This window comes from Pan paniscus, chromosome 8, assembly GCF_029289425.2.
Source record: "Pan paniscus chromosome 8, NHGRI_mPanPan1-v2.0_pri, whole genome shotgun sequence".
NCBI classification, from domain to species: Eukaryota; Metazoa; Chordata; class Mammalia; order Primates; family Hominidae; genus Pan; species Pan paniscus.
The window spans coordinates 82,302,754-82,328,525 of NC_073257.2; the positions used below are offsets into that span (position 1 = coordinate 82,302,754).

The 25,772-nt window shown below is 41.0% G+C and overlaps 1 protein-coding gene and 1 pseudogene across 12 annotated transcripts; one reads left to right on the forward strand and one right to left on the reverse strand.

Annotated features, from left to right (window-relative positions):
• Positions 1-424: 424 nt before the first annotated feature.
• On the reverse strand, positions 425-20,426 carry SAR1A (secretion associated Ras related GTPase 1A). Of its 12 annotated transcripts, none has more exons than XM_055092935.2 (9): positions 20,283-20,394; positions 16,153-16,270; positions 12,813-12,882; positions 11,983-12,056; positions 11,744-11,863; positions 11,129-11,194; positions 7,975-8,078; positions 4,065-4,196; positions 425-2,815 (listed from the first exon to the last, which is right to left on the reverse strand). In XM_055092935.2, the coding sequence occupies exons 4-9, from the start codon at positions 12,038-12,040 to the stop codon at positions 2,699-2,701; spliced, it is 597 nt and encodes a 198-aa protein (XP_054948910.1). In that variant the 5' UTR covers positions 12,041-12,056; positions 12,813-12,882; positions 16,153-16,270; positions 20,283-20,394; the 3' UTR covers positions 425-2,698. The 12 variants fall into 12 exon arrangements, with proteins under 12 accessions (XP_054948910.1, XP_054948911.1, XP_054948913.1 ...); XM_055092936.2 differs by having other exon boundaries at positions 20,346-20,390; XM_055092938.2 differs by having other exon boundaries at positions 17,299-20,379.
• LOC100976578 (calmodulin-alpha-like) lies at positions 13,826-14,282 on the forward strand (annotated as a pseudogene).
• Positions 20,427-25,772: the final 5,346 nt, after the last annotated feature.

A 25,772-nucleotide genomic window follows, 5' to 3' on the forward strand; every position in this document is an offset into this window, starting at 1 on the left:
GCTCAGACAATCCACCCACCTCAGCCTCCCAAAGTGCTAGGATTACAGCGTGAGCCACCACACCTGGCCAATTCTAATTCTGTGTAAAATGAGTGAAACACAGCTAAACTAGAACTAGTCCTTGCTAGCATGTTAATATAGATTTTGCTCAAACATCTGCCATCCCCATCCTGTTGCAGAGATGACCAACAACCCTGGGTCCACAGCATGTTCCAAATCTCTCAAGTAGTACTAAATCTATTACTTCTAGTACCCCAGCCTTTTTCCCCCTCCTGGTGGCAAAATTCAAGTATCTCACACGCACCCTAAATGTCTCTTCCTCTATGCAGGGAACTTTTGGTTGCCTCCCCAAATAAACGGCATTGTTCAAACTCAGAGCTCAGAACAAACCAATGAAAAAAAAAAAAAAAAAGGAAATAGCATATTTGTTTTAACTTTTTATTAAAATGCTTAGGATACAGATTGACTTTCTTTCGTAAATGACTGTTTTACTTTTCCTGAAATAGGACATATATGCACTCTGATAAAACAGAATGAGAAGTCATAATTCATGGGAATTCCTATACAAGGTGCTGATCCTGTGTTTGGAGCTGAGCTCCTCACAGCAGCTTCTTTCAGCTATCTTATAGGAATAGTGTTCCGTGGGGCAAGAAATACATTGGTTCTAACTGATTTTCAATCCCCTTTCTCCAGTGGAATAAACCACTTTCACAAAGAGCTGCCCTATGTATAACCCACAGATTTCTAGCTTGCAACAAAGTGACAAGGGACAAATAGGGGAAAAAAAAATTAAGAAAACAAACACTGAAGTAATCATACTTCTCATGTCTCCGAATAGAGAAGTGTGGGGGACCTTTAACCAAAGGAAATTAAAAATATGCAAGTTATATTACCTAGTTCATTCACTGTTAGCTAGATTTGTTCACTTAAGGCTTTAACCTCTTTCCAAACCAACAACTTTGTCTTAATCCAGCTATGTTTGCTAATAAACGAAATGCATGCACTTCCCACATATATACTTCACTGAGCCTCTGCATTCAGTACCTGGCAGTGAAAAAGTATGCTTTCCCCACAAGTCAGTACTGGAGAATAAGAATGAGAACTCCAACTAAAGAACAATGCCTCCCTCACCCCAGTAATGTTATCCACATTTTCCCTACCCTCACATTAGAATAAAGACATCCTCCCAACTTTTCATCTCCTATCTCCAATCTGTTCATAGGAGATATATCTTTTGATCTTTTATTATAAGGGTAGAATATAGATTAAGATCATCAAAATCCAATTTCACATGTGGCACTAGGAAAATGGAATGCTATAAAATTAATCCCCATCACCCAAGTAGGGATGCTGGTGCTTTTATACTGAGTCTTTACTGCCAATAAGTGATGCTGCCTCCAAAGGAACAGCTCTACAGAAAGTTTTTGGGTTAGTGTTTCCCCAGCTTATTTCTGCAATGGAGAAAGACAATTTCATACCAAAAAAAAAACAAAAAAAAAAAACAAAAAAACCTGGAAAAGCTACAGATGTTAACCTTTAAACACCAATAAAATAGGTGTCAAAGGAGAAAAAATGTAAGAAAAAGAGCTCACAAACAGCCTGAGAGACCAAATTCTGCAAATGGAAATTTTAAAGCCCACTGAATACATTTTTCATGGATCCAAACAAATGCTACAATACTTTTAAGTCCTCAACTCACAGAATTAAGAGCCCTTAAGCTGTTAACTTTGTCCTGTCTTCCTATTCAGAAAAACGTCCCCTTAGAATCTGTGCAAAAGTAACTGATGCACCTGCAGTATGTGACATGAGAGATGTTCTCAACTCTTTTATGAGGTCAAAGTCACTTTTGATAACTGAAAACGAAAAAGGAAGGTGCTATAGAGAGAAATTAAATTTCACAAAAGTATAAAAGCAAAGACTGGCTAAAATCTGTAACTTCATGAGTAAGAATAACAACAATAACCCATTCTATAATTAACTCCTCCACAGTGAACAATCTGCTACACATTCCTTGATGAGGAATGACCCTAGCTTACCACAGTGGAAACCTGCCACAACTGCAAGGCCGGGGTTCTGCCCCTTTTCTAGTTCTCTGTGCACAAGGTTATGCCACCTACTCCAAGGCAGTCAGAGAGACAGGTGAGCTCAGGGGAGCTTCTCTCACCAACCTGCTAACTCAGCAGAAGTAAGTTCAACCAAATGAGCTCTGGCCTCCATATCTGTTCATAATTTTATGAAGTATCTAAATGTCATTCATTAGTTTAAAAAAAAAAAAAAAGAATAGAAAACTCTGGACCAAGTAAATTGTGAACTCAAAAAGTTAGGAGGGATACCAATTACATTAACAACACTTTCTTTAAAAAATAGAATCACTTTCTTTGAATCAACCACAGTGGTGAGACGTGTTTTTCTTTTCAGGTGCCCCATGATGGCACACAGCTTTACCCGGCAAATCCTGCCAGCTTCCAAGTCCCAGGATACTGACCTGCACCAGCACGTGGGGCAGCATTACCTCCCAACAGTGTGGAGAAGAGCACATGTCACCACTGGGCAATGAGAGAGTTGACAGAGACTCTTGGCTTCTCAACGCCAGACATGGTTGGAGAGCTTTCCTTGTTCTATTAGAAAAGTTCATGAGGAAGCTGTGAATAGGATCAGTCCAGAGGAGTAAAACTCTTTTATTTTCACCGTCCAAACATCAGTCAATATACTGGGAGAGCCAGCGGAAACCCTCGCCGTAACCTTGCCTCTTGAGCACACTGCACATGAACACTTCCATGGGGCGAGCATTCAGCTCCTTCAGGGTCACATTCCCCTAAAGGAGGCAAAACCAAGAAAGGCCTGTTAGCATCTCTGTGGTGGAAAAGATTGAAAGGACGATCATTACAATCATTTTATCCATTCCTTAAAAGCAAACCTAAGTAGGTATTAATTACAGAAATGTGGTCAAGGCCATATAGATGACTTCCCCAGGCTTCGTGTTTTCAGGATAGAATAAGCAGCACAGTTCTATTCCCAGCCTTTCTCTCTCTGAAGAGCATTTGCTTTGAACACCCAATATTTATCTGTAAAGTTATGGCAGCAAACCAAGAAAAAAGCCACTGGGACTTATGGAACCAGCATGCCCTCTGATGCAGAAAAGAGGTCTGGGACTGTTTAAAAATAAGGACATTCTCATTAACAAAAGCATGCAGAAATAAACACTCATAACAGGTGGCACTGAAGAAATGAAGAATTCATGTGTATTTAATACTGATGCAAAAGAGGAGAAATTAAATGAAAGAAAGGAAGTATTTCTATAAAGAAACAGATAATCAAGAAGAGGTGAGACTAAGGAACCATGTAAAAAAATCAGAAAGTTATCACAGAAAAGGAAGATATTTAAAAACTAAATATGCCAAAACCCCAAGCTAAAAAGAACAGTAAGATTCCTGCTTAACTTTATCTGATCTAGATTTTCTCTCTCTCAAGCCTGCTTTTCTACAAGAGTCCTCCTTCCAATTGAAGACAGTAAAAACTATTGATTTGGAAGACTCAAGTTCTTTTTCTGGTTTTATCACTGACTTGCTGTGTAGACCTGAACAAATCACTCTCTGTTTCTTCCTCTGCAAAATGCGGCCAACAGTCCTACCTCTCTCAGCAAGAAGCAATGAGGATAATCAAGTGCTTTGATTTCAATGCTTGGAAAGTGATTGAAATGATTATTTTTCTTCATAACCTGCAAACTCCAGTCCAAAAAAAAAATTATTTTCTGGCTAAAAAGGGCTATTTCAAAAGCAATTTCTCAGAATCAAATTTGAAAGATAATCATAAACTCTTAGAAGAGTAAATCTGCCTTTTCTAGAAACCATTTCCTTCTTCCTCAACTACCTGATGAATGAATCCCATTTAAAACGTTAAAAAGAACACACTCCTGCCTCTAGTGAGCTTACAAAATACCCACAGTAAAACTAATCCTAAGCCTGGTTAAGCCTTTAAAAGAAAAGGGTAATCTAGATAGCGAAACATCATGTTTTAAAAACTGTTAATGTCCTTTATATGTAACCCAAATATTTTTCTCTTACCTTTCCTGTGGTCTGTCCATAAAGCCCAAATATCTCACGGAGTTTTTCTTCACTGATTGCATCTGTTCTGTCAATTTTGTTACCCAAGATAAGGATTGGCACATTGGATATTGTTTCATCAGTCATTAAAGCCTAAAGATTAAAAAAAAGAAAAAAAGAAAAAAAAGAATTAAGTGAGGAATCTACAAAAGCCCACCAGATAATAAAATTCTGACTTCCACTAATCTTTTAAGGCATTAATGTAAAGTGAAAATCTGATCAACTTTATACCTGAGTGATTAAAGATTCACCTTGACATTACATAACACCCATGACATTAAGTAAAAATCTCCTAAGTGCCTCGAAACAGTTGCAACTTTAGTCTATTTATTTACAAGGCAGCAGAACTGCCCCAATATTAACTTTTGAGCTAATCTGCTCAGCCACAAACTATCCTCAGGATGTCCCTCAGCAAAGTCCTACAAGAATGAATGCTCTGGCTACAGAGCCTCAAAGATGACTACAGGAACTCCCCAAGTATTCACCAAGTCCCAATGTGTGCGAAGAACTCTCTCAGGCATTGAGAGGAATACAGTAGGAAGGGTAACTATCTCAGGCACTGAGGATACAAAAGGAAGCACATTCCTGTCCTCAAAAAAATCCTCACTCTATGTTCACATTATGTTTTTTTTTTTTTCTTAATCTCAGCTCACTGCAACCTGTGACTTCCAGGTTCAAGCGATTCTCCCACCTCAGCCTCCTGAGTAGCTGGGACTACAGGCATGTGCTACCACGCCTGGCTAATTTTTGTATTTTTTTAGTAGAGATGGAGTTTTACCATGTTGGCCAGGCTGGTCTCAAAGTCCTGCCCCTCAAGTAATCTGCCAACCTCAGCATCCCAAAATGCTGGAATTGCAGGCATGAGCCACCAAGCCCAGCCACATTTATGTTAACAAAGCCAAGTAAGAACACAACATAGTGGATAAGTGTCACAATGAATGGGAACTGAATATTAACATTAAGACAAGTTCAGGGAAATAAAATGGCAATTTTGGGCTCGAGCAAAGTCTTAGAAAAGATCTGGAACCTAAACAGGGCTCTAAAGGAAGGGCAGGGTTTGGATAGGTGTAAAGGAGAAGTAAGAACACAAGCAACAGCTTTGCATTAGGACAATAATTCAGGAAGCCACACAGTACTGCATGGCTGGATTCAAGCATTTTAGATAGACATGCAGCGACAAAGTAAATGGATGAGAAGAGATGACTCACATTAGGGGCCAGTGTGAGAAGTGAGCTGCAATATATCCTAAAAGACCACAAATCCAGAAGTTAGTGAATAAAATCTTATTTTTCAGTATAATGAATTCACAAATAGTATCTATCTGTGGTGTTCATGTAAGAGATCATGATCTAGCTTAAGGCAGAGCATTCAATGAATACTGCAGGAGGCATTTTGAAGAAAGAATTGAAGAGACCAATGTCTAAATGATTAAAAAAAAAATTTTAAAAAGACAAATGAGTCAAAACTGGCACTGATTTCAAGCCTGGGAATCTAGTTGTCACCAATAGGAAAGCTAGGGGGGAAAGCAGAGTTAAAGAGATAAAGGGGAACGTACTTTGACCATCTGGAATTCCAGGAAATGTTACACAAAATTAGAATAAGAATGTCCTTCATTCATTAAGCAACAACAAAGTACCTAATGTGTCTAATGCTTTGCTAGGTGCAGGGGTTTTGCAAAGAAATAAGACACAGTCCCTATCATGTTAGTTCATAGTCTGATGAGAGAGAACTATAAAAAAATCAATAAAGACAACAGACATTGGTAAGGTGGGAGTCTAACACAGTCTCAGAGGTCAAGGGAGGCTTACCAGAAGCAGTCATATCTGAACTCTGAGGTCTCTTATAGAACATTTTAAAATTTGCCGACAAAGTGAGGGGTTGAGGAGAGGTACAGGTGAAAAAGCCAGGCAGTAGCTACTTGTGCATATTCAAGGATGGCTAAGTTGTTTGTTTGGAATATAGTTCAAGGTAGGCAGTAAAAAGAAACAGAGGGAGGATCATGAATGATCCTATATGCTATGCAAAAGATTTATAGATTTTATCCTGAAAATGATAGAGAAGTATCAAAGGATATTAAGTAGGGCAATGAAGTCTGAGAAAGTTCCTTCTAGCATTATGGTGCATATCAGGGTCATGGTAGAATTTATATTAATTCACAGGTTTGTGGACTGCATGTCCAGGTAGGTGGTGGGTGGGAAAGACAAATAGTTCCATTCTAGGAAAACAGAATCAGTAGTAGGAGTTGTCGAGAGTAGGCAGGATTAGGTATGAGATTAGAGCTCAGGAGAGGTCTAGAGGACAGAAATGCATTTGAGAGTCACTGACATGTAGGTGCCAAATGAAGGGAGTAGATGGGACCAGCCTAGGAGAAAGTACTCTGGAGAACACCAACATTTAAGGACTAACCAGAAGAACTAGTGCTTCTCAAAGAGACAGAAGTATCAGCCAGAGAGGTAGCTCCAAAATCAAGAGTGAAAAGAGGAGTTTAAACAAAGAGAATGGAGACCATGCATGGTGGCTCATGCCTGTAATCCCAGCACCTCATGAGGCCGAGGCAGAGGATCACCTGAAGCCAGGAGATTGAGACAAGCCTGGGCAACATAATGAGACCCTGTCTCTACAAAAACACTTTTTAAAAAAAAATTAGCTGGGTGTGGTGGTGTATGCCTGTAGTCCTAGCTACTTGGGAGGCTGAGGCAGGAATATCGCTTGAGCCCAGAAGTCTGGAGGTTACAGTGAGCTGTGATTGCACCATTGGACTCCAGCCAACAGAGGAAGATTCTGTTTAAAAAAAAAAAAAAAAAAGCAAGGTAAAGATTGCGTGGCAGGCAATTCTACATGAGGCTGGAGCTATAGATGTGAGAAACATACTTAGAAATAAATTCAAGACAGGTTCAAGTTGCCAGAAACAAGAATGCAAGGAGTTATAAATCAAAGAGAAAGAAGAGATATAGGGTAAAGGAGTAGGGATAACAAAGCCAATAGTATAGAAACCATCAAGCCAAGAGAAAATGCAATGTTGACAAAGGAGAAAACTTGAAGTGAGTCCTTAATAGTATCAAAGGATGTATGCAACCAAAACTGAAGACTGAGAACAGACCATGAAGGTCTGGCAAGTCATTCAGTGGGAGGGTGGGTAGGCACAAGCTGAGAATGCAGATTCAAAAATGTAAAGAACTCTAATATCGCTTTTAGGCTTTCACTATGCCAACACTACTTATAAAGAATTACTGTTCATGGGCCAGGCGCGGTGGCTCATGCCTGTAATCCCAGCACTTTGGGAGGCCAAGGCGGGTGGATCATGAGGTCAGGAGATCAAGACCATCCTGGCTAACATGGTGAAACTCTGTCGCTACTAAAAATACAAAAAACTAGCCGGGCGTGGTGGCACGTGCCTGTAGTCCCAGCTACTCGGGAGGCTGAAGCAGAAGAATCCCTCGAACCCAGGAGGTGGAGGTTGCAGTAAGCCGAGATTGTGCCACTGCACTCCAACCTGGGCAACAGAGCAAGACTCCGTCAAAAAAAAAAAAAAAAAAAAAGAATTACTGTTCATGACACGTGAAACGGAATACTATTAATTATGCTGGGACAACAGGCATAAATGAGGAGTATCCTGAGCAAACTTGGCCATATAATCACTGTATGATAGAAACAACAGTTAATTTATTCAAGTTTGAGCTGAGTTTCCTCAGGACATTGAAAAGCAATGTCTTAGATTTAAAACATTTTCCTCCTGCAACTAGGTCTTTTTGCCAAATGTTAACCGGAATGACTAATTATTGGCACTACTGAGCTATATTCCTTAAAAAAAAATAGAGGCCAAAAAAGGACAAAATATACATTAAAATACACATTAAAGGACAAAACATACATTAAGCTCAACTTTGGATTCCACGAGGCGAGAATGATCTGCACAGTCCACCAGAAAGACAATCCCATTAATTGCTGGGAGATAATTTTTCCAAACCCGACGTGCTAAAAAACAAAGTTTGTAGTTGCATGAGTAAAAAATATACATTGTGAAAATGAATAACCTAACGGTCTATAAAATGGACAAATCTTGGTCGGGTTTCAGTAAGATTAGACTCTATGGATTTCTCCAAGTTCTGGCCAGTATTAATTCAGAACAGAGGATGCAAACTGATGGTCCATGAGCTGAACCTGATTTTTGTAAATTTGAAAATCAGAGTTTCCGCTTTTTTTGAAAAACTGCAACATCTGGCAATCCCATGCCTACTTATCCACGTGACAATTATCAGCAGGAACTAAGCAGTGGCTGCCCCTTCAGATGATGTCTGAACACTTTTGCTTGACAAAATTTCCCTGCTGTCTTACAGTCAGCCAATTTTACTCACTTAAATGACTTGCCTTGCCCCTGGGGCCAAGTCTAGTTTGCAACCTCTGAGTTAAAACATCAGGATACAAATTACTTGTCCATGTAACTTTAGTCCCAGTTAGTTTCTAGCCAACTTGTGTGTAGGCGTCTTGACACATTCCTCTGCTCAGCCCTTAGGGAGACTAGGCCTGACAAGTGGTTCAAGGCCCCAGGCCAGTTATCTCAACCTACCATATTTAACCCAGCATGCCTTATAAATATTACTTGGTTTTTTGCTTGTGACATGAAACGATAAAGGCTGGGAAGCAGTGATTTAATTGTACTATCATTTCTAAGCCATTAATTTCTAGCCCTTGCAATAGAATGAATAACAAACCATCTCTACATCAGTTAATAATGGTTACCTTTAAAGAGTGGAGCTAGGAAAAAGAGGTTGAAGGAACTTTCCATTTTACTTTCCGTAGTTCTATACTGATTTTGTTACATCGAACTTGCTCTCCTTTTATAAGTTAAAATTTTTAAGTTATACAAAAAAAAAAAAAAAGGAAACCTCCAGATGTACAGTACTTTAGTAACTTTTATAAAATGGTGGCTAGGTTATTATGTAAAAGTGTTTTTGTTAAGTAGATTTTACTCAGTCAAATAAACAAAACTAATTACATCAATACATTTCCCTTCTTACTTTTAACAAAACCTGAAACCTAAATTTATCACACCAAACAATCTACAATTCCCAGTTCAGGTATATAAAACCATCTGGCGTCTGGTCCTTCTACATTCTCCAGATGGTCTAGGTTCAGTCTTATCTTGCTCTGAATTTAAATTTGTAAGCAGTTACAAATCCTTTTGTGGAAGCAGCAGAAAGGACACCATATACCCATTCTTACCCAAATGAAAAAAATACAAGCTCCTTACAGAAAAAAAGGAAACAAAATCATTTCTAATCCCTCTATCAAAACGCACCCCTTGTCAATATTTTGATATTTTCTTCCAGTCTCTTTTCTTTACTAGTATTTTATGTGATTATGATCATAATATACATGATTTTTCAGGGCATAAATATTAAATACATTAATTAAAATGTAATTATATGTTAATGAAATCACTGACTATAAAATTATTAGGCTTAACAACTAGAAATGACCAATGTTATATTTTACTATACATTTTTTTAAAACTGTATTAGGCTGGGCACAGTGGCTCACGCCCATAATCCCAGAACTTTGGGAGGCTGAGGCAGGTGGATCACCTGAGCTCAGGAGTTGAAGACCAGCCTGGGCAACATGGCGGAAACCCAGTCTCTACAAAAAACAGGTGGGAGGATTGCTTGAGCCCAGGAAGTAGAGGTTGCAGTATGCCAAAATTGTGCCACTGCACTCCAGCCTGGGCAACAGAGCAAGACCCCATCTCAAAAAAAAGAAAAAAACGGTATTAGCTCAACCTAATGTTTCAAAACAAGACTTCTCCACTCAGTGTAACAACAAGTAAGTAAATCTGACAGAATCTCAATAGTTCCTTTTCCCTACTTTCCCAGAATATTTATTCTCACATCTTAAATGTTTTACTCCTATACCTACGGTCTTGTCAAATGTGAACTGAGTGCCCATCAGACAAAGATGACACTGTGTATGTCTCTAAACACCTGATAGTAATCTGGAAACCAAAGACATAGCCTGAGTAGGCAAAAAGCACTTCTGAGGAAAGCAAAAAGGTAGAAGGAAATGTTCCACCAACTGTCTGAAATGGATAGAATATACAAAATATCAACTTGTATCAGATAATCACACATAGTCACCGTATTACTTTTGCAACTTTTGACAAGTCTGAAATTACTTATAAATATTTAATTTCCTACATACTTTCACTCCATTGAATAAAGGATGCAAAAATGACTTCATAACTAGATATATGATACCATATACCTGGTCAAGATGAAAAAAATGGTATAAAAGAGATTATCAGAACAACTGACCAAAAAAAAAAGGAAATACAGAGTGGATAAAAATAAAACTTCCTGGATTTGATAACTATTATGATTATATACAAGGAAATATCTTTGTTCTTAGAAAATGGCACTAAAGTATTAAAGAGTAAAGGGGCATGATATGCTCACAAACAGTTCATAAAAAATAAGCATTAATATGTATTATGTAGGGAGGAGGAGACTAACAAATTTGGGCAAAAGGTATAGAAGAAAATATACTGGCTTAGGGCAAGCCTAGTTAAAATGATGAAATAATTACTCTTGTTGAAGCAATACATATATCTTTTAACATATTTTCCAGTTACAAGGTAAATTACATTAATAAGTAAAAATGTAGTAAAGATTAAAATGGCAAGATGCTGTCCTGCTTTGTAAAAATTTTCAGTCAAGATTTGAGTTGAGTTTGGCTATATCAGGCAAATACTTAAAAGTTCATGAATAGTTATACATTATGGCTAACTTTATCCCAACTCAATAGGGTAATATTGAAGGGGACTTCTGTGTATTATTTAATGCAACTTTTGACAAGTTTGAAATTACTTAAAAAAATAAATGAATAAAACAACTTCACTAAAGTAATAAGATCCTAATTCTAAAATGTAAGTAATTTAAAAGGTAAAAATGACACACTGCTTTTAAAAGGAGCTAGGGGGCACAAAAAAAATAAGTCAATAAACATGCTTTCCACTGAGAGTCATCGCTTACCTTGCTCGTGCCCACCAAGATCAAAAGTTGTAAAGGTCATTCCAGCAATTGTTAGCTCTTCTGATGCTGAAAAAATGTTTAAAAAGAAGAAAAAAACTTGTCAATTCAACAACCCCCAACTACTAGTACTATAAGCCAATATCAATGCTTTCACCTTGTAAAGAAAAAGATACAAGAAGTTGAGTGTGGTGGTACCCGCCTGTAGTTCCAGCTACTCAGGAGGCTGAGGGCAGGAGGATAATCTGAGCCCAGGATTTTTGAGACCAGCCCAGGCAACGCCCCACTCCCAACAAAGAAAAGGAATACAAGGGTGAAATGTTCTTAAACTATTCTAAAAGCCAAAGGTTTCTTTTCTTCCAAGCTATTTTCCGCTTCTTAGAAGTAGGTATAGGAGAGGTGTCCCTTTACAGGACCAGTGACAACAGATAATGACAAAGTTCCAGAGGTTTAGATCTGAAAGTACATAACCTGAGTGTGTCTTACAGAGAACTTTCTCGTATGAGTTGGCTTTTGGGACTTCAGTTAATAAAAGAACTCCACCAACTAGGGATTCATCCTCCACGCCTAACACTGACCTTTAAAGATCAAAAGGTCACCTGATATTTTCAAACCTACTCGGATGTAGTGTTGGAACATGTTGGCCCAATCTGTCATCTTTGAGCATGTGAAGAAGAGTGGTTTTGCCTGCATTATCCAAACCTAAGAATACAAGTTTTCCAGATTTCTTGTACAGTCCTAAAAGAGAAAAAAATTGTTAACACATTTGCTCTCTACAGACCAAAGCCTATTTGTAGTTAAATTACTGAAGGAAATGCACAAACTTTGAAACCTGTATTTCAAGGAAATGGCTTTACCTAGGAACTGGAGCACACTGCTGAAGCCATTGTAGATCCACTCAAAGATGAAAGACATTATTAATGCTTACTACCTGTATAAAATATGAAAGTAGCAAACATTAGCTTTCTGAATGACAGTACAATTGTGGAGAGGTTAACTCTTGTTCCCTAGCCATGATGCACATTTATAGTCCCATGTTTTCGGGAATAAGAAAGCAGGCCAGGCATGGTGACTCACACCTGGAATCCCAGCATTTGGGAAAGCCAAGGCAGGCGGATCACTTGAGCCCAGGAGTTCACAACTGGCCTGGGCAAGAAAGCTGGACTCAATCTCTACAAATAACTAAAAAAATAGCTGGACATAATGACACACACCAAAAGTCCCAGCTACTCAGGAGGGTGAGACAGAAGAATTACTTGAACCCAGGGGTTTGAGGCTGCAGTGAGGCATGACAGTGCCACTGCACTCACTTGGGCAACAGAGGGAGACTCTGATAAAAAAGACAGGACAGGACAGGAGAAAGGAAAGGGAAGGGAAAGGGAAAGGGAAAAGGAAAGGGAAAGGGAAAGGAAAGGAAAAGAAAAGAAAAGAAAAGAGAGGGGAGGGGAGGCGGAGCAGGGGAGGAGGGGGAGGGGAGGAGGGGGAGGGGAGGAGGGGGAGGGGAGGAGGGGAGGGGAGGAGGGGAGGGGAGGAAGCAAAGTAAAGAGAAACTAATATTCTTTCTTGACACAATTTTGCAATCTGGAGGAGAGTCTAGAATCCTTATATGTGCAAAAATAACTTGTTTCCTAATAGTTTTTGATCTATGATACTCAGAGAACTAGGAGTTAAAAATATAAAGGCATACCTCATTTGATGATACTTTGTGGATCCTGAGGTTTTCTGGTTTTTTTACAAATTGAAGGTTGGAAGCAGCCCTGAGTTGAGTAAGTGTATCAGTACCATCTTCTAACAGCATGTGCTCCCTTCATGTCTCTATGTTACATTTTGGTAATTCTCACACAATATTTCAAACTTTTTCATTATTCTTATATCTGTCATCATGATCTATGATCAGTGATCTTTGGTATTACTAGTATAATTGTTTTGTTGTGCCACAAACCACAACCATAGAAGACAGCAAACTTGACTTCCTCCACAGTCCTGCCCCCACCCCAAGCCTCCCTATTCTCCAAGTGAAAGTAACAGGTCTCTCCCTTGAAAGCAAAAGTTAGAAATGATTAAGCTTAGTGAGGAAGACACATCAAAACCTGAGATAAGCCAGAAGCTAGGCCTCTTGCACTCAACAGTTACCCAAATTGTAAATGCAAAGGAAAAGTTCTTGAAGAAAATTAAAAGTGCTACTCCAGCAAACCCATGAACGTCAAGAAAATGAAACAGCCTTATTGCTGATAAAAAAAATAATAAAATAAAAACACGAGGTAAAAAAGCAAGTGCTGATGTAGAAGCTGCAGCAAGATAACTGATGAAGGTGGGTGGCTACACTAAACAACACATTTTCAATGTAGGCAAAACAGCCTTCTATTTGAAAAGCCATCTAGGACTTTCATAGCTAGAGGGGAGATGTCATTGCTTGGCTTCAAAGCTTCAAGGGGCAAGCTGACTCTCTTGTTATGGGCTAATGCAAGGTGACTTTATGTTGAAGCCAATATTCATTTACCATTCTGAAAATCCTAGGACCCATACTCATTTACCATTCTGAAAATCCTAGGACCCATACTCATTTACCATTCTGAAAATCCTAGGACCCATACTCATTTACCATTTTGAAAATCCTAGGGCCCTTAAGAATGACACTAAATCAGTCCAAGTGGAGCAAGTGAGCGAGCAGAGTGGTTGTGTGGTTGCGTCTCGGAAACCAGTAGCACTTGCAGCATGGCTGACCAACTGACTGAGGAGCAGATTGCAGAATTCAAAGAAGTTTTTTCACTATTTGACAAAGATGGTGATGAAACTATAACAACAAAGAAACTAGGAACTGTAATGAGGTCTCAGGCAGAATCCCACAGAAGCAGAGTTACAGGACATGATTAATGAAGTAGATGCTGATGGTAATGGCACAATTGACTTCCCTGAATTTCTGACAATGATGGCAAGAAAAATGAAAGACACAGACAGTGAAGAAGAAATTAGAGAAACATTCTGTGTGTTTGATAAGGATGGCAATGGCTATATTAGTGGTGTAGAACTTCATCATGTGATGACAAACATTGGAGTGAAGTTAACAGATGAAGAAGTTGATTAAATGATCAGGGAAGCAGATCCTGATGGTGATGGTCAAGTAAACTATGAGCTTGTACAAATGATGACAGCATAATGAAGACCTTGTACAGAATGTGTTAAATTTCTTGCACAAAACTGTTTATTTGCCTTTTGTTTGTAACTTATCTGTAAAAGGCTTCTCCCTACTGTCAAAAAAAAAATATGCATGTATGGTAATCAGGACTTCATTCCTCCATGTGTTCTTCCCTTACTGTCATTGCCCTGAAACCTTATTTTAGAAAACTGATGAAGTAATATGTTGCCTGTGGCTTACTCCGGATATATCTAAGCCCTTCTGCACATCTAAACTTAGGTGGAGTTGGTCAAATAAGGGAACATCTGGGTTATGCCTTTTTTTAAAGTAGTTTTCTTTAGGAACTGTCAGCATGGTGTTGAAGTATGGAGTTGTAACTCTGTGTGGACTACGGACAGCCAACAATATGTACTTAAAAGTTGCACTACTGCAGAATGGGTGTATTATCCAGGTACTCCCAGGTACCTCACACAGTTTTTTCTGTACTGCTGGTCCTGTACCAGAAACATTTTCTTTTACTGTTACTTGCTTTTTAAACTTTGTTTAGCCACTTAAAGAAAATGTGCTTATGGCACAATTTGCCTCAAATCCATTCCAAGTTGTGTATTTGTTTTCCAATTAAAAAAATTACAATTAAAAAAAGAATTATACTAAATCTACTCTGCCTACCACACATCTGTTTACAGCATGGTTTACTAAGTATTTTAAGCCCACTGTGAAGACCTATTGCTCAGAAAAAAAGATTTGAAGATATTACTGCTCATTGACAACGCACCTGGTCACCCATGGGCTTTGATGGAGGTGCAGAAAGAAGTTAATGTTGTTTTAATGTCTACTAACAACATCCATTCTGCTTCCCATGGATCAAGGAGTATTTTCGATTTGCCAGTCTTTCATTTAAGAAATATATTTCACAAAGCCATCAATGCCATAGACTGATTTCTCTGCTGGATCTGGGCAAAGTAAACTGAAAACCTCCTGGAAAGGAGTCACCATTCTAGGTACCAATAAGAACAGTTATGATTCACGGGAAGAGGTCAAAATATCAATATTAACAGGAGTTAGGAAGACAGTGATTCCAACCCTCGTGGAAAACTTTGAGGGGTTCGAGACTTTGGAGGAAGAAGTAACCTTAGATGTGGTAGAAACAGCAAGAGAACTAGAATTAGAAGTAGAGCCTGAAGATGTGACAACTGCTGTAATTTCATGATCAAACTAATGGATAAAGAGATGCTTCTTATGGATAAGCAAAAAAAGTGTTTTTTTTGAGATGGAATCTAGTCCTGGTGAAGATGCTATGAATACTGTTGAAATGACACCAACGATTTAGAAAATTACAAAAACTTACTTAAGTTTACATAAACTTACTTGAGCAGCAGCAGGGTTTAAGAGGACTGGTTCCAATTTTGAAATAAATTCTGCTTTAGGTAAAATGCTATCAAACAGCATTGCATGCTACAGAGAAATCTTTCTTGAAAACAAGCATTAACTGATGCAACAAACTTCCTTGTTGTCTTATTTTAAGAAACAGCCACAGCCATCCCAACCTTTAGCAATCATCAACCTGATCAGTCAACAGCTATCAACGTGGAGTAACATGGAGGTAAGATCCCCAACCAGCAAAGAGGTTATGACTCGCAGAAGGCTCCGATGCTTGTTAGCATTTTTTAGCCATAAAGTATTTTTTAAATAAGGTACGTATTTTCTAAGACATAATGCTACTGTACACTTAACAGACTACAGTATAGTGTAAACGTAACTTTTATGTGCACTAGGAAACCAAAATATTCGTGTTACTTGCTTTACTGTACTTGTTTTATTTCAGTAGTCTGGAACTAAACTCACAGTATATCCGAGGTATGCCTACACTTTCTTTTACTGTGTGACTTACTCCTCCAGGCAGCGGTTCATTCACATTCCCTAGACATACGACTGCTGTCATCCAGTGAAGAACAACTCTAGGAAATCAGTCTCATCAATAATGTGAATCAGAATGCCACTTAGATGCACTAAATAGAAAATAAGAATGAAAAGCACATTGATTTGAATGAAAAACATATTAATCTATCCTGTAAACAACTCTAAAAAACAAAAGTCACCCAAAATTCTACTGGCCAGCACCACTTGCCCTGCTCCATTTACCAATGCTATCTCAATATTTAATCATTTTTGCAGACACGGGTCTCAATTTATAAAAAGAAATGACATCACTATTTTAGAGAACCATTAAGGGATAAGAAGAGAATCTTTTCATACATGAATAATCACACCCAAACTCATTTTACAAATAGATTTTCTTAAAATAAGAATACTTATTCAGGCCGGGCCCCCGTGGCTCACACCTGTAATCCCAGCATTTTGCAAGGCTGAGGTGGGGGATTCCTCCCTGACCTCAGGAGTTCAAGACCAGCCTGGGTAACATAGAGAGACCTGCATCTCTACAAAAAAAAAAAAAAAAAATTAAAATTAGCCAGGCATGGTGGCACGTGCTTGTAGTTCCAGCTACTTGGGAGGCTGAGGCAAGAGGATTGCTTGAGCCCAGGAATTTGAGGCTGCCGTGAGCTATGATTGTGTCACTGCACCCCAGCCTGGGTGGCAGAGCAAGACCCTGTCTCAAGAAACAAAAAAACAAAAAAAGAATACTTTTCAGGATATAGCAGTAAGTTCCCAAGCCAGTAAATAACTTAACTGGTACTGATATTAACACTACTTTTTCTATTGTTTCTCATAGCTATCAAAAGCTACTAAAAGGTTTACATATATTGGTAATAAGCAAAATGACCTCTGAATGAAATTAAGAGGGTAGGATCTAGACACACTGGTGGGTTTTAAGGTTTCTCAGCATTGTCTGGCCATGCTGAATTTTTGCTTTAGTATCTCAGATACGGTGCAGAAAAATGGAAGGTCCACACTTTTACTCCTCTCCATCAGCAGGAGCATCTGAACACAGGGCTTTATACTAGATATGACCAACTGCATTCAAAATTTTCATGAACAGTAACCAGTAAAAGCATAACCCACAAAAAAATCCCCTTACATTCAAAGAATGCCAGATGAAGAATAAAATGAACAGCTGGGTGCGGCAGCGCTTGCTTGTAATCCCAGCTATGCAGAAGGCTGAGGCAGGAGAATCGCTTGAACCTAGAAGGCAGAGGTTGCAGTGAGCGGAGATGGCTCCACTGCACTTCAGCCTGGGTGACAGAGCAGGACTCCATCTCAAAAAAAAAAAAAAAGAGTAAATTGAAAAGTAGAGCTGGTATGTTTTTCATCCAATTACTGGGTTTTTATCAGGCCCATGGCCTAATCTGTAAATTTTAGGGCCTAATTAATATTTATTTTTCATGGCCCTTACCAAAGACAGCCAAATAAAGTTTGGCAGTTTGGGTGGATACATACTAGGCTCTTACGAAAAAATACTAAATGAGGTGATTTCTTTTTTGCCTTTTCAATAACAAATATATTTCAGCAGAAAGACCGCATTTATCACATTAACTAATAGTTTTCTCTGGAAATTGAGTCCGCACTTTAAGGAGTCCAACAACTTAAATATACTTAATAAAGCTCCTGTGCTGAAATTCCCATTTACTGTAAATAAGTAAAAGAACAATGTGCCCTTCCTCTGCAACTCCCTCAAACCAAACATCCTCCTATACTTTTCTCAATCTACTGCTTGGAGAAGCACAGCTCACCTTTAGAGCACACCCCTCATTAAGGTCATTCCCACTCAGATCATTTTGGAGGGAAGAATTAAAGCATCCAAGTAGCTAAATCCCGGCTGCTGCTGATTTGTATGCTCCAAGGGAGGAGACGGCTTAAAAGCAGGAGTGTCAAAGGAAAATAAAATGGAAAATTAAAGTAGTTCAATTGCCATGAAAAACTATTTAAAGTGTGGCATTTTCTCCTTTTCACCTTTGCAGAATTCATCTAGTTGAAAATACTTGGCTCATGCCTGTAATCCCAGCACTTTGGGAGGCCGAGGCAAGTGGATGACCTGAGGTCAGGAGTTCGAGATCAGCCTGGCCAACATGGTGAAACCCCATCTCTACTTAAAATACAAAAATTAGCTAGGCATGGTGGACGCCTGTTATCCCAGCTACTCGGGAGGTTGAGGCAGGAGAATCACTTGAACCCAGGAGGCAGAGGTTGCAGTGAGCCGAGGTCATGACATTGCACTCCAGTCTGGACAACAAGAGCAAAAACTCCATCTCAAAAAAAAGAAAGAAAGAAAAATTTCTAAAGTGATGTAAACATTTTTTACAAGTCTGTAAAGTATTGACTGAAAACCAGTGTAGTACAAATGTATATAGAAGTGTTGGGTTGTAAAGGAGTGATCAGAGTGGAGGCTGAATGAAGAAACTCTTCAGGTGAGCTAAAAATAATAAAAACCCTTACTAGATCCAAAGAGTCGGGTTGCACTGCTACCCAAAGTTAAGAAAATGCCCCCACCCCCCTTTTCTTAAGACAGACCAAGACTCTGTCTCCAAGGCTGAAGTGCAGTGTTGCCATCATGGCTCACTGCAGCCTCAACCTCCCAGGCTCAAGAGATCCTCCCACCTCAGCCTCCTCAGCAGCTGAAAATGGCCTTGGTGGCTCCTCTCTCCTTAAGATCTTAGGATTTGTACCAACTCATCAGTAGTTTTACAATCTGCACAGTACTTGTACATCTCATTTCATCCCCACACCAACCCTACCAGGCAAGGATCACTGGCCTCATTTAACAAGATAAAGATGAGGATACTCCTAGTTTTGCTGAGTCGTTTAAGACGGCTCAGTTGAAAAAGTAATAGTGCCAGGGCTTAAACCCTCATCTCTAACACCAAAGCCTAAGCTCTTCCTGTTAACAGTACATAAAATTCAAACCCAAACCACAAAATTGCTGGAAAAAAAAAAAAAAAACCTAAAACTTCTTTAACCCACCAACTACACAGAGGATGATCTTCCGAAGTTCTCTTCCTTACAACTCATCACATCTTTTGAATGGTATTTTAATAACTAGCATTCTATTTATTTTCTATTCTTGGTCCATTGTACCACCTTACGAGAAGTTAAGAGTAATCTAAAATTTAAGGTAGGTCTCTAAACTATCAACAAAACACTATTAATGTACCTGAAAACTTGCGAATTCCAGGGCTAAATGATTCAAACAAATGTTAATAGAAAAGGAGGGCACCAATCTGACCATTAGCCAATTTAAAAATTTATGCATTACTTGTTATACATAATCAGGACAACTTTAAGACGCCATTCCAGGCAGATTTGGGGTAGTAGGCGGCTGGCTTTTAGCTAACTCTGCTTAGCTGCGGGGTAAATGTCAAAGGTCAGCCCCATGGCAAATCTCCCTAAGCCCCCTGTCGCAACCGAAGCCGATGGAATCAACAAGATAAAGATGCTCCTGACCCAATGGCTAGAATCGTGAAGAAAACGCTAATCCATGTCAAATGCACATAAGGAAATTTTTCCATGCAGAGACCAGACAGGGGAAAAGGGGAAGGGGGAAGGAGAAAATACAGGATTCGACCCGGGCCATCGGAAGACAACCGAGCGCTGACTTGGGGGTAAGCCCTGGACTAGGGGCCTGTAGACCAGGTTCGAGCGCTCACACTCGCTAACTGCGGAGCCTTGGCCAGCCTCAGTCTCCGAGTCTACAAAACAAGGATAATCAGAAAGGGCTCCCACCCGCCTCACCGAGGGCTGTGAGGCTCTTCCGAGACAGAGGACATGGAGCCATTTCGTAAAGCGGAGCGCACGGTACAGACAAGAAACTGTTATCCGGCCCAGCAGCTGCGAGACCCCCGAGCGGAATGCAGGTGGACCCCAGGCAAAGAGGACAGCAGGGGACGGAGCAGATCTGGCCAAGTTGTCCCGTCCCCGCCCAGAATCAGCCCCGCGGCCCCACAGAACCGCCTGCGTGTCACTTCCCCCCCCAACCCCGCCAGGGCCAGCCTCCGCTCCGACCTCCCCGCCTTCCGTCCCAGCCCCTCGAGCCCCATCTCCCCTCCCCGACGCGACCCTCAGACTCACGGCCTGAGGGGCTCCTCCGACAAAACAGCGGCTGGCTCGGACCCTCCCTCAGAGCACACTAACCAGCAGCACCCGGGACCGCCAGCTACTCGCCGGATGTACGTCACACCCCTCCCCGGGACTTCCGGGCGCGTAATGGGCCCCGCCCCCTCACAGCGTTACGCCTCTCTGCCCCGGTGCCGTCCCACCAGCGACTCGGACCGCGGAGGGGCGGGCATAAGGCGTGACAAAGCGCGCTCGGGGTCTGGCCCCGCCTCGGCCCCGCCTGCTCCCGTCTGGCTAGCTGACCGCGCGAGACGTGGCAGCGCCGGAACCCTGGGTCCGGGGCTGGGTCCTGGAGTCCCTGAGCGGCCTGGTGCACTCGGGATCGCGGCTTCCCATTCCAGACGCACCAGGAAAGTCAGAAGTGGGTACCGACGGTGACATAGGTCCTGGGAAAGATGAGTTGACCTTGGGGCCCTCCACTTGAGGTGGATCCCTCCAAGCTTTTGCTTTTTTTCTTCCTTGCTTTTTTTTTTTTTTTTTTTTTTTGAGGCGGAGTCTCACTTTGTCGCCCAGGCTGGAGTGCAGTGGCGCGATCTCGGCTCACTGCAACCTCCACCTCCCGGATTCAAGCAATTCTCATACCTCGGCCTCCCGAGTAGCTGGGACTACAGGCGCATGTCACCACACCTGGCTAATTTTTTTGTATTTTTATAGAGACAAGGTTTCACCGTGTTGGCCAGGCTGGTCTCGAACTCCTGACCTCAAGTGATCCGCTGGCCTCAGCCTTCCAAAATGCTGGGATGAGAGGCGTGAGCCACCGCGCCCAGCTGCTTTTGCTTTGAGTCGCACTTCCTTGCCCTGGGGTGGCCTATGTTTTAGAAAAACAGAAAAACAGCTAATATTTATTGTGCACTTATGTTCCAGGCAGAGCACTGGGTACTTTGCACGCTTTGTCTAATTTCACCGTCATTGGAGTCCTGTGACTCCAGATGCTAGTATTATCCTTATTGACAAATGAGAGAGCAATGTTCAGAATAACCTACCATGCCCAAGTTCACACAGCTAAGTGGCAAAGCAACGTGTTCACCCCAGTATATTTCGCATGCATTTTCTCATTTAATTCTCAGGACAGTCCCACGAGATTGGTACTATTATTACTCTCATTTTACAAATAAAACAGTCTAATGGAAAGATGAATGACGTCTGTGGGTTCATGAAGATCTCAATTCTCCTTTAGTAAAATTTAAATTTAACGTAATCCCAATAAAAGTACTAATAGGATTAATAGGTTGTGTGTGGTTTAGTTCTTTTTTTTTAATTGCCCTATTTGTTCCTAAAATTCGTATAGAAAACCAAACAAAACTAGTCCAGAAACAGGCTTTCAAAATGAAGAACAAGGAGGTGGGAACTAACCCTGTTGGATATTAAAACATATTATAGAGCCTAAGTTATTAAAACTGGTGTGCGTGCACATGCACAAACACACACACAAAAAAAAACACAATGGAACAGAGCAAAGTACAGAAATGACTAAAGTACATGCAGAAATAAAACTAAAGTAGCACCTGGGACTCCAGCAATACTCAGGGAGCTGAGTGGGCAAGCTCACCACCCTCTACCCTCCGCTCATCCTGGGGTCTTAGATGTTGAGTTTGAACCCTGTCCTGTCACAGAAAGGTGTCAGGCCACTTCTGAGGCTTCTCACCAGCTTTAGCTAAACCAGGGACAATGTGTCCGTGGGGCTTGGAACCCCTTGTGCATCCGGGAGACACAGATGCAAGCCCAGTGCAAGCCAACACATTGGATTACTGGCTTTGTTGAGAGCCTGGCTGCACGAGGTGGAGGTGTCTGAACCACAGGATGGCTTGGGAGGCTGGGGAAGGAGGGAACATGCAGGCAGATTCTCAGAAAAGCCGCAAACTCTACTTACCTAAAGGCTTGAGCAAGTTGACAAATGCCCCAGACCACCATGTACCCACTGTAAAATGGGTGAAACAGGCATTGTTGTGCACATAGTTTTTCCAGAGTACCGTTTTCAATAAATGATTCTGTTATGTGTTGTTAAATAAATTAATAAATAATAAAAGGGGTTGAGACAATTGGGTAGTCAAAAAAACCTACAGGTTGAATCTCCAAAAAGTTTATTACTCTAAACAAGTTTCAAGTGATGAAAAGATGTGTGTATTTTGAAATGACACTATAAAGGTACTAGAAAAACAGAAGAAAGTATGGATTCCTTATAATTTTGCAATGAGAAGACCTTTCTGGGTATGACTGAAAATCTAGACCGGGCGTGGTGACTCATGCCTGTAATCCCAGCGCTTTGGGAGGCTGAGACCGGCGAATCACAAGGTCAGGAGTTCGAGACCAGCCTGGCCAACATGGTAAAACCCCATCTCTACTAAAAATACAAAAAATTAGCCAGGCGTAGTGGCAGGCGCCTGTAATCCCAGCTACTTGGGAGGCTGAGGCAGGCGAATCGCTTGAACCCCTGCGGCAGAGGTTGCAGTGAGCCGAGATCACACCACTGCACTCCAACCTCGGGCAACAGAGTGAGACTCCATCTCAAAAAAAAAAAAAGAAAGAAAGAAAAGAAAATGTAGATGCCATAAAAGAAAAGATTGACAAATTTAACTACATAAAAATTAAAAACTTATATGGCATAACAACAATCATGACACCATAAGCAAACTCAAAAGACAAATGACAAGTTGAGAAAAATAATCACATCATAGGCAAGTAAGAAGTATTAAAAAGACTAACAACACAATGGGAAAATAGGCAACAGTTCAGAACAGATAATTCATAGGAAAGGAAATAAAAATGACTTTTCTTTTTTTTTTCTGAGACCGAGTCTCACTCTGTCACCCAGGCTGGAGTACAGTGGTGGTCTCGGCTCACTGCAACCTCCGCCTCCCGGATTCAAGCAATTCTCCTGCCTCAGCCTCCTGCATAGTTGGGATTACAGGCATGAGCCACCGAGCCTGGCTAATCTTTGTATTTTTAGTAGACATGGTCTTTGTATTTTTAGTAGAGATGAAGTCTCACCTTGTTGGCCAGGCTGGTCTCAAACTCCTAACCTCCAGTGATCCGCCCGCCTAGGCCTCCCAAAGTGCTGGGATTACAGGCATGAGCCACAGCGCCTGGCCCAAAAATGACTCAAGCATAATAAAATAGTGATAGAAATATAGATACTATAGAAAATATAAATATAGATATTATAGAATAATAGATATAGAAAATATATAAATCCATTTATTTGTCTATGTATCTCTGTATAGTTATATCTATACTGAAATAGAAATCGATTTTAAAAAATAAAAGATAAATTTAAAACTTACCGAGATACCATTTTCACCTGTCAGATTGGCAAAAGTTCACCAGTTTATTGGTGGGAAGGCTGTTTCAGATAGAGAAGTCACACTGGGCATGGTGGCTTACGCCTGTAATCCCAACACTTTGGGAGACCGAGGCAGGAGGGTCGCTTGAGCCCAGGAGGTTAAGGGTACAGTGAGCCATGATTGCACTCCAGCCTAGGCAACAGAGCGAGACCTTGTCTGTAAATTAATTAATTAATTAACTAAATCAAATACAGAAGTCAAGAAAGGCCCCACCCAGGTGCTATTTGGATAAGAACATGAAGGACATTACATGGCTGTCAGGGTAGACTGTTCCAGGCTGACAGCAGAGGCCCTAAGGCAGGAGTGTGCCTGGCAGTTTCCAGGAACATCTGGGAGGCCAGCGTGACCAGGCAAGGTGAGCAACAGAAGGAGTGGTAGGAAATGGGGTGAGGTGTTTGTGGTCAGAACTGTGGAGGTTCTGGGGTTCTACCTAACTTGCAGGTTAACAGGTTAGCCTGACACAGTCTCAGATGCTGGCAGTCACAGGACTCCTGGATCAGAGATAAACTATTTTATTACTTCCGGCATAGCGAGCAGCATGAACTTCCTGTTTGTGTTACTTCCACTTGCCCCTTCCTCCCTTCTCCTTTCTGAGGACAATGGGGTGACACAGAGCAGTCTGAATGGACACTGCCCATTCGATGGTGTGCAACACAGCTGAGGAACCCAGAACTTAGGGAACCCAAATCTTTCATAATGGCTGCAAGCGGACCTGCCTGAACTCTGACCCAGTGGGAAATGGTATGACACTGGGCAATATACAGACCTGTCCCCTGCACCAGAGGGACACTGTCTTCCAAGGCTGTTCATTATATAAATGTCCTTCAAAAGATAGTCCAAACAAAGGCAGCTGGCACCTCTGTTTGAAAGAAGTGCAAAAATCAAAGAGCTTCATGGAGAATTGTCTCTTAACAGGAGGCAAATCTTGAAAGCCTTGTAGGTGAGGACTTTAGCTTTTATTTTTGGTGACCTGAAGAACCAATGGAGGGTTTGAGAGGAGGCATCTTATGTAATTCTTCCCCCGACTGTATGCTTACTCCCTTACATATTCTCAGCATTAGATAGACAGGGTTATTCCCACCCTTGCCAGCATCTGCTTTCCCCCTTTTCTCTTTGAGTACCTCTTTCTCCCTTCTTTGCAGAGGCTTTTTAGGCTTTGGCTCTGGTGTGGAGGAGCAGTTTTAGTGATAACTTTGCAGATCTTCTCTGTGGTTTGTCCTTCACCTTGGCTTTAACTCCCTTAGCATCCCCTTCAGCCTTTCTCTTGGGCTTGATGCAGTGGAGGTGGGGAATACGCACTGCCTGCAAGGATGCAGCCAATACCAGCTTTGGTTTGTCCAGGAGTTGCTGTCACTTGTTCTTCATATTACTCTTTATTTTTCCTTTTTTTTATCCTGCTTGATAAAAAATCTTTCTTATTTTTTAGAGGCAAGTTCTTGCTATGTTTCCCAGGCTGGACTCAAACTCCTGGGGCTCAAATGATCGTCTCGCCTGGGCCTCCCCAAATGTTGAGATTGTGGGCGTGAGCCACTATGCCCAGCTAGCTCTGGTTTTTTTTTGTTTTTTTTTCTCACTCTGTGCCTTAGGCTGGAGTGCAATGGCATGATCATAGCTCACTGCAGCCTCAAACACCCGGGCAAGGGATCCTGCTGCTTCAGCCTTTCGGGTAGCTAGGACTACAGACGTGTGCCAGCATGCCTACCTGATTTTTAAAAAATATTTTGTACAGATAAGTTATCTCTATATTGCCCAGGCTGGTCTCAAGCTCTTGACCTCAAGTGATCCTCCCGCCTCGGCCTCCCAAAGTGCTGGAATTACAGTCATGACACACTGCTCCCAGCCCTCTGCTCTGCTTTTTAATGTGTGTTAAATGCATTGGTTTGGTAAGCATAGACATTTAAACATATTTAAATGTAGACATTTAAAACATTTAAAGTATTCCATGACTTTCATGACCCTCTTTTGGCGTATCTTCAATTTGACAAGTACTGGGCATCTTGAGAAATTCCATCCCTTCCTGATCTTGGAAATCTCAGCCTGAGAAAGCCAGGATGCCGGCTGTGTCCTGCCTCCACAGCTCTCACATCAGACCCAAAGACCAGAA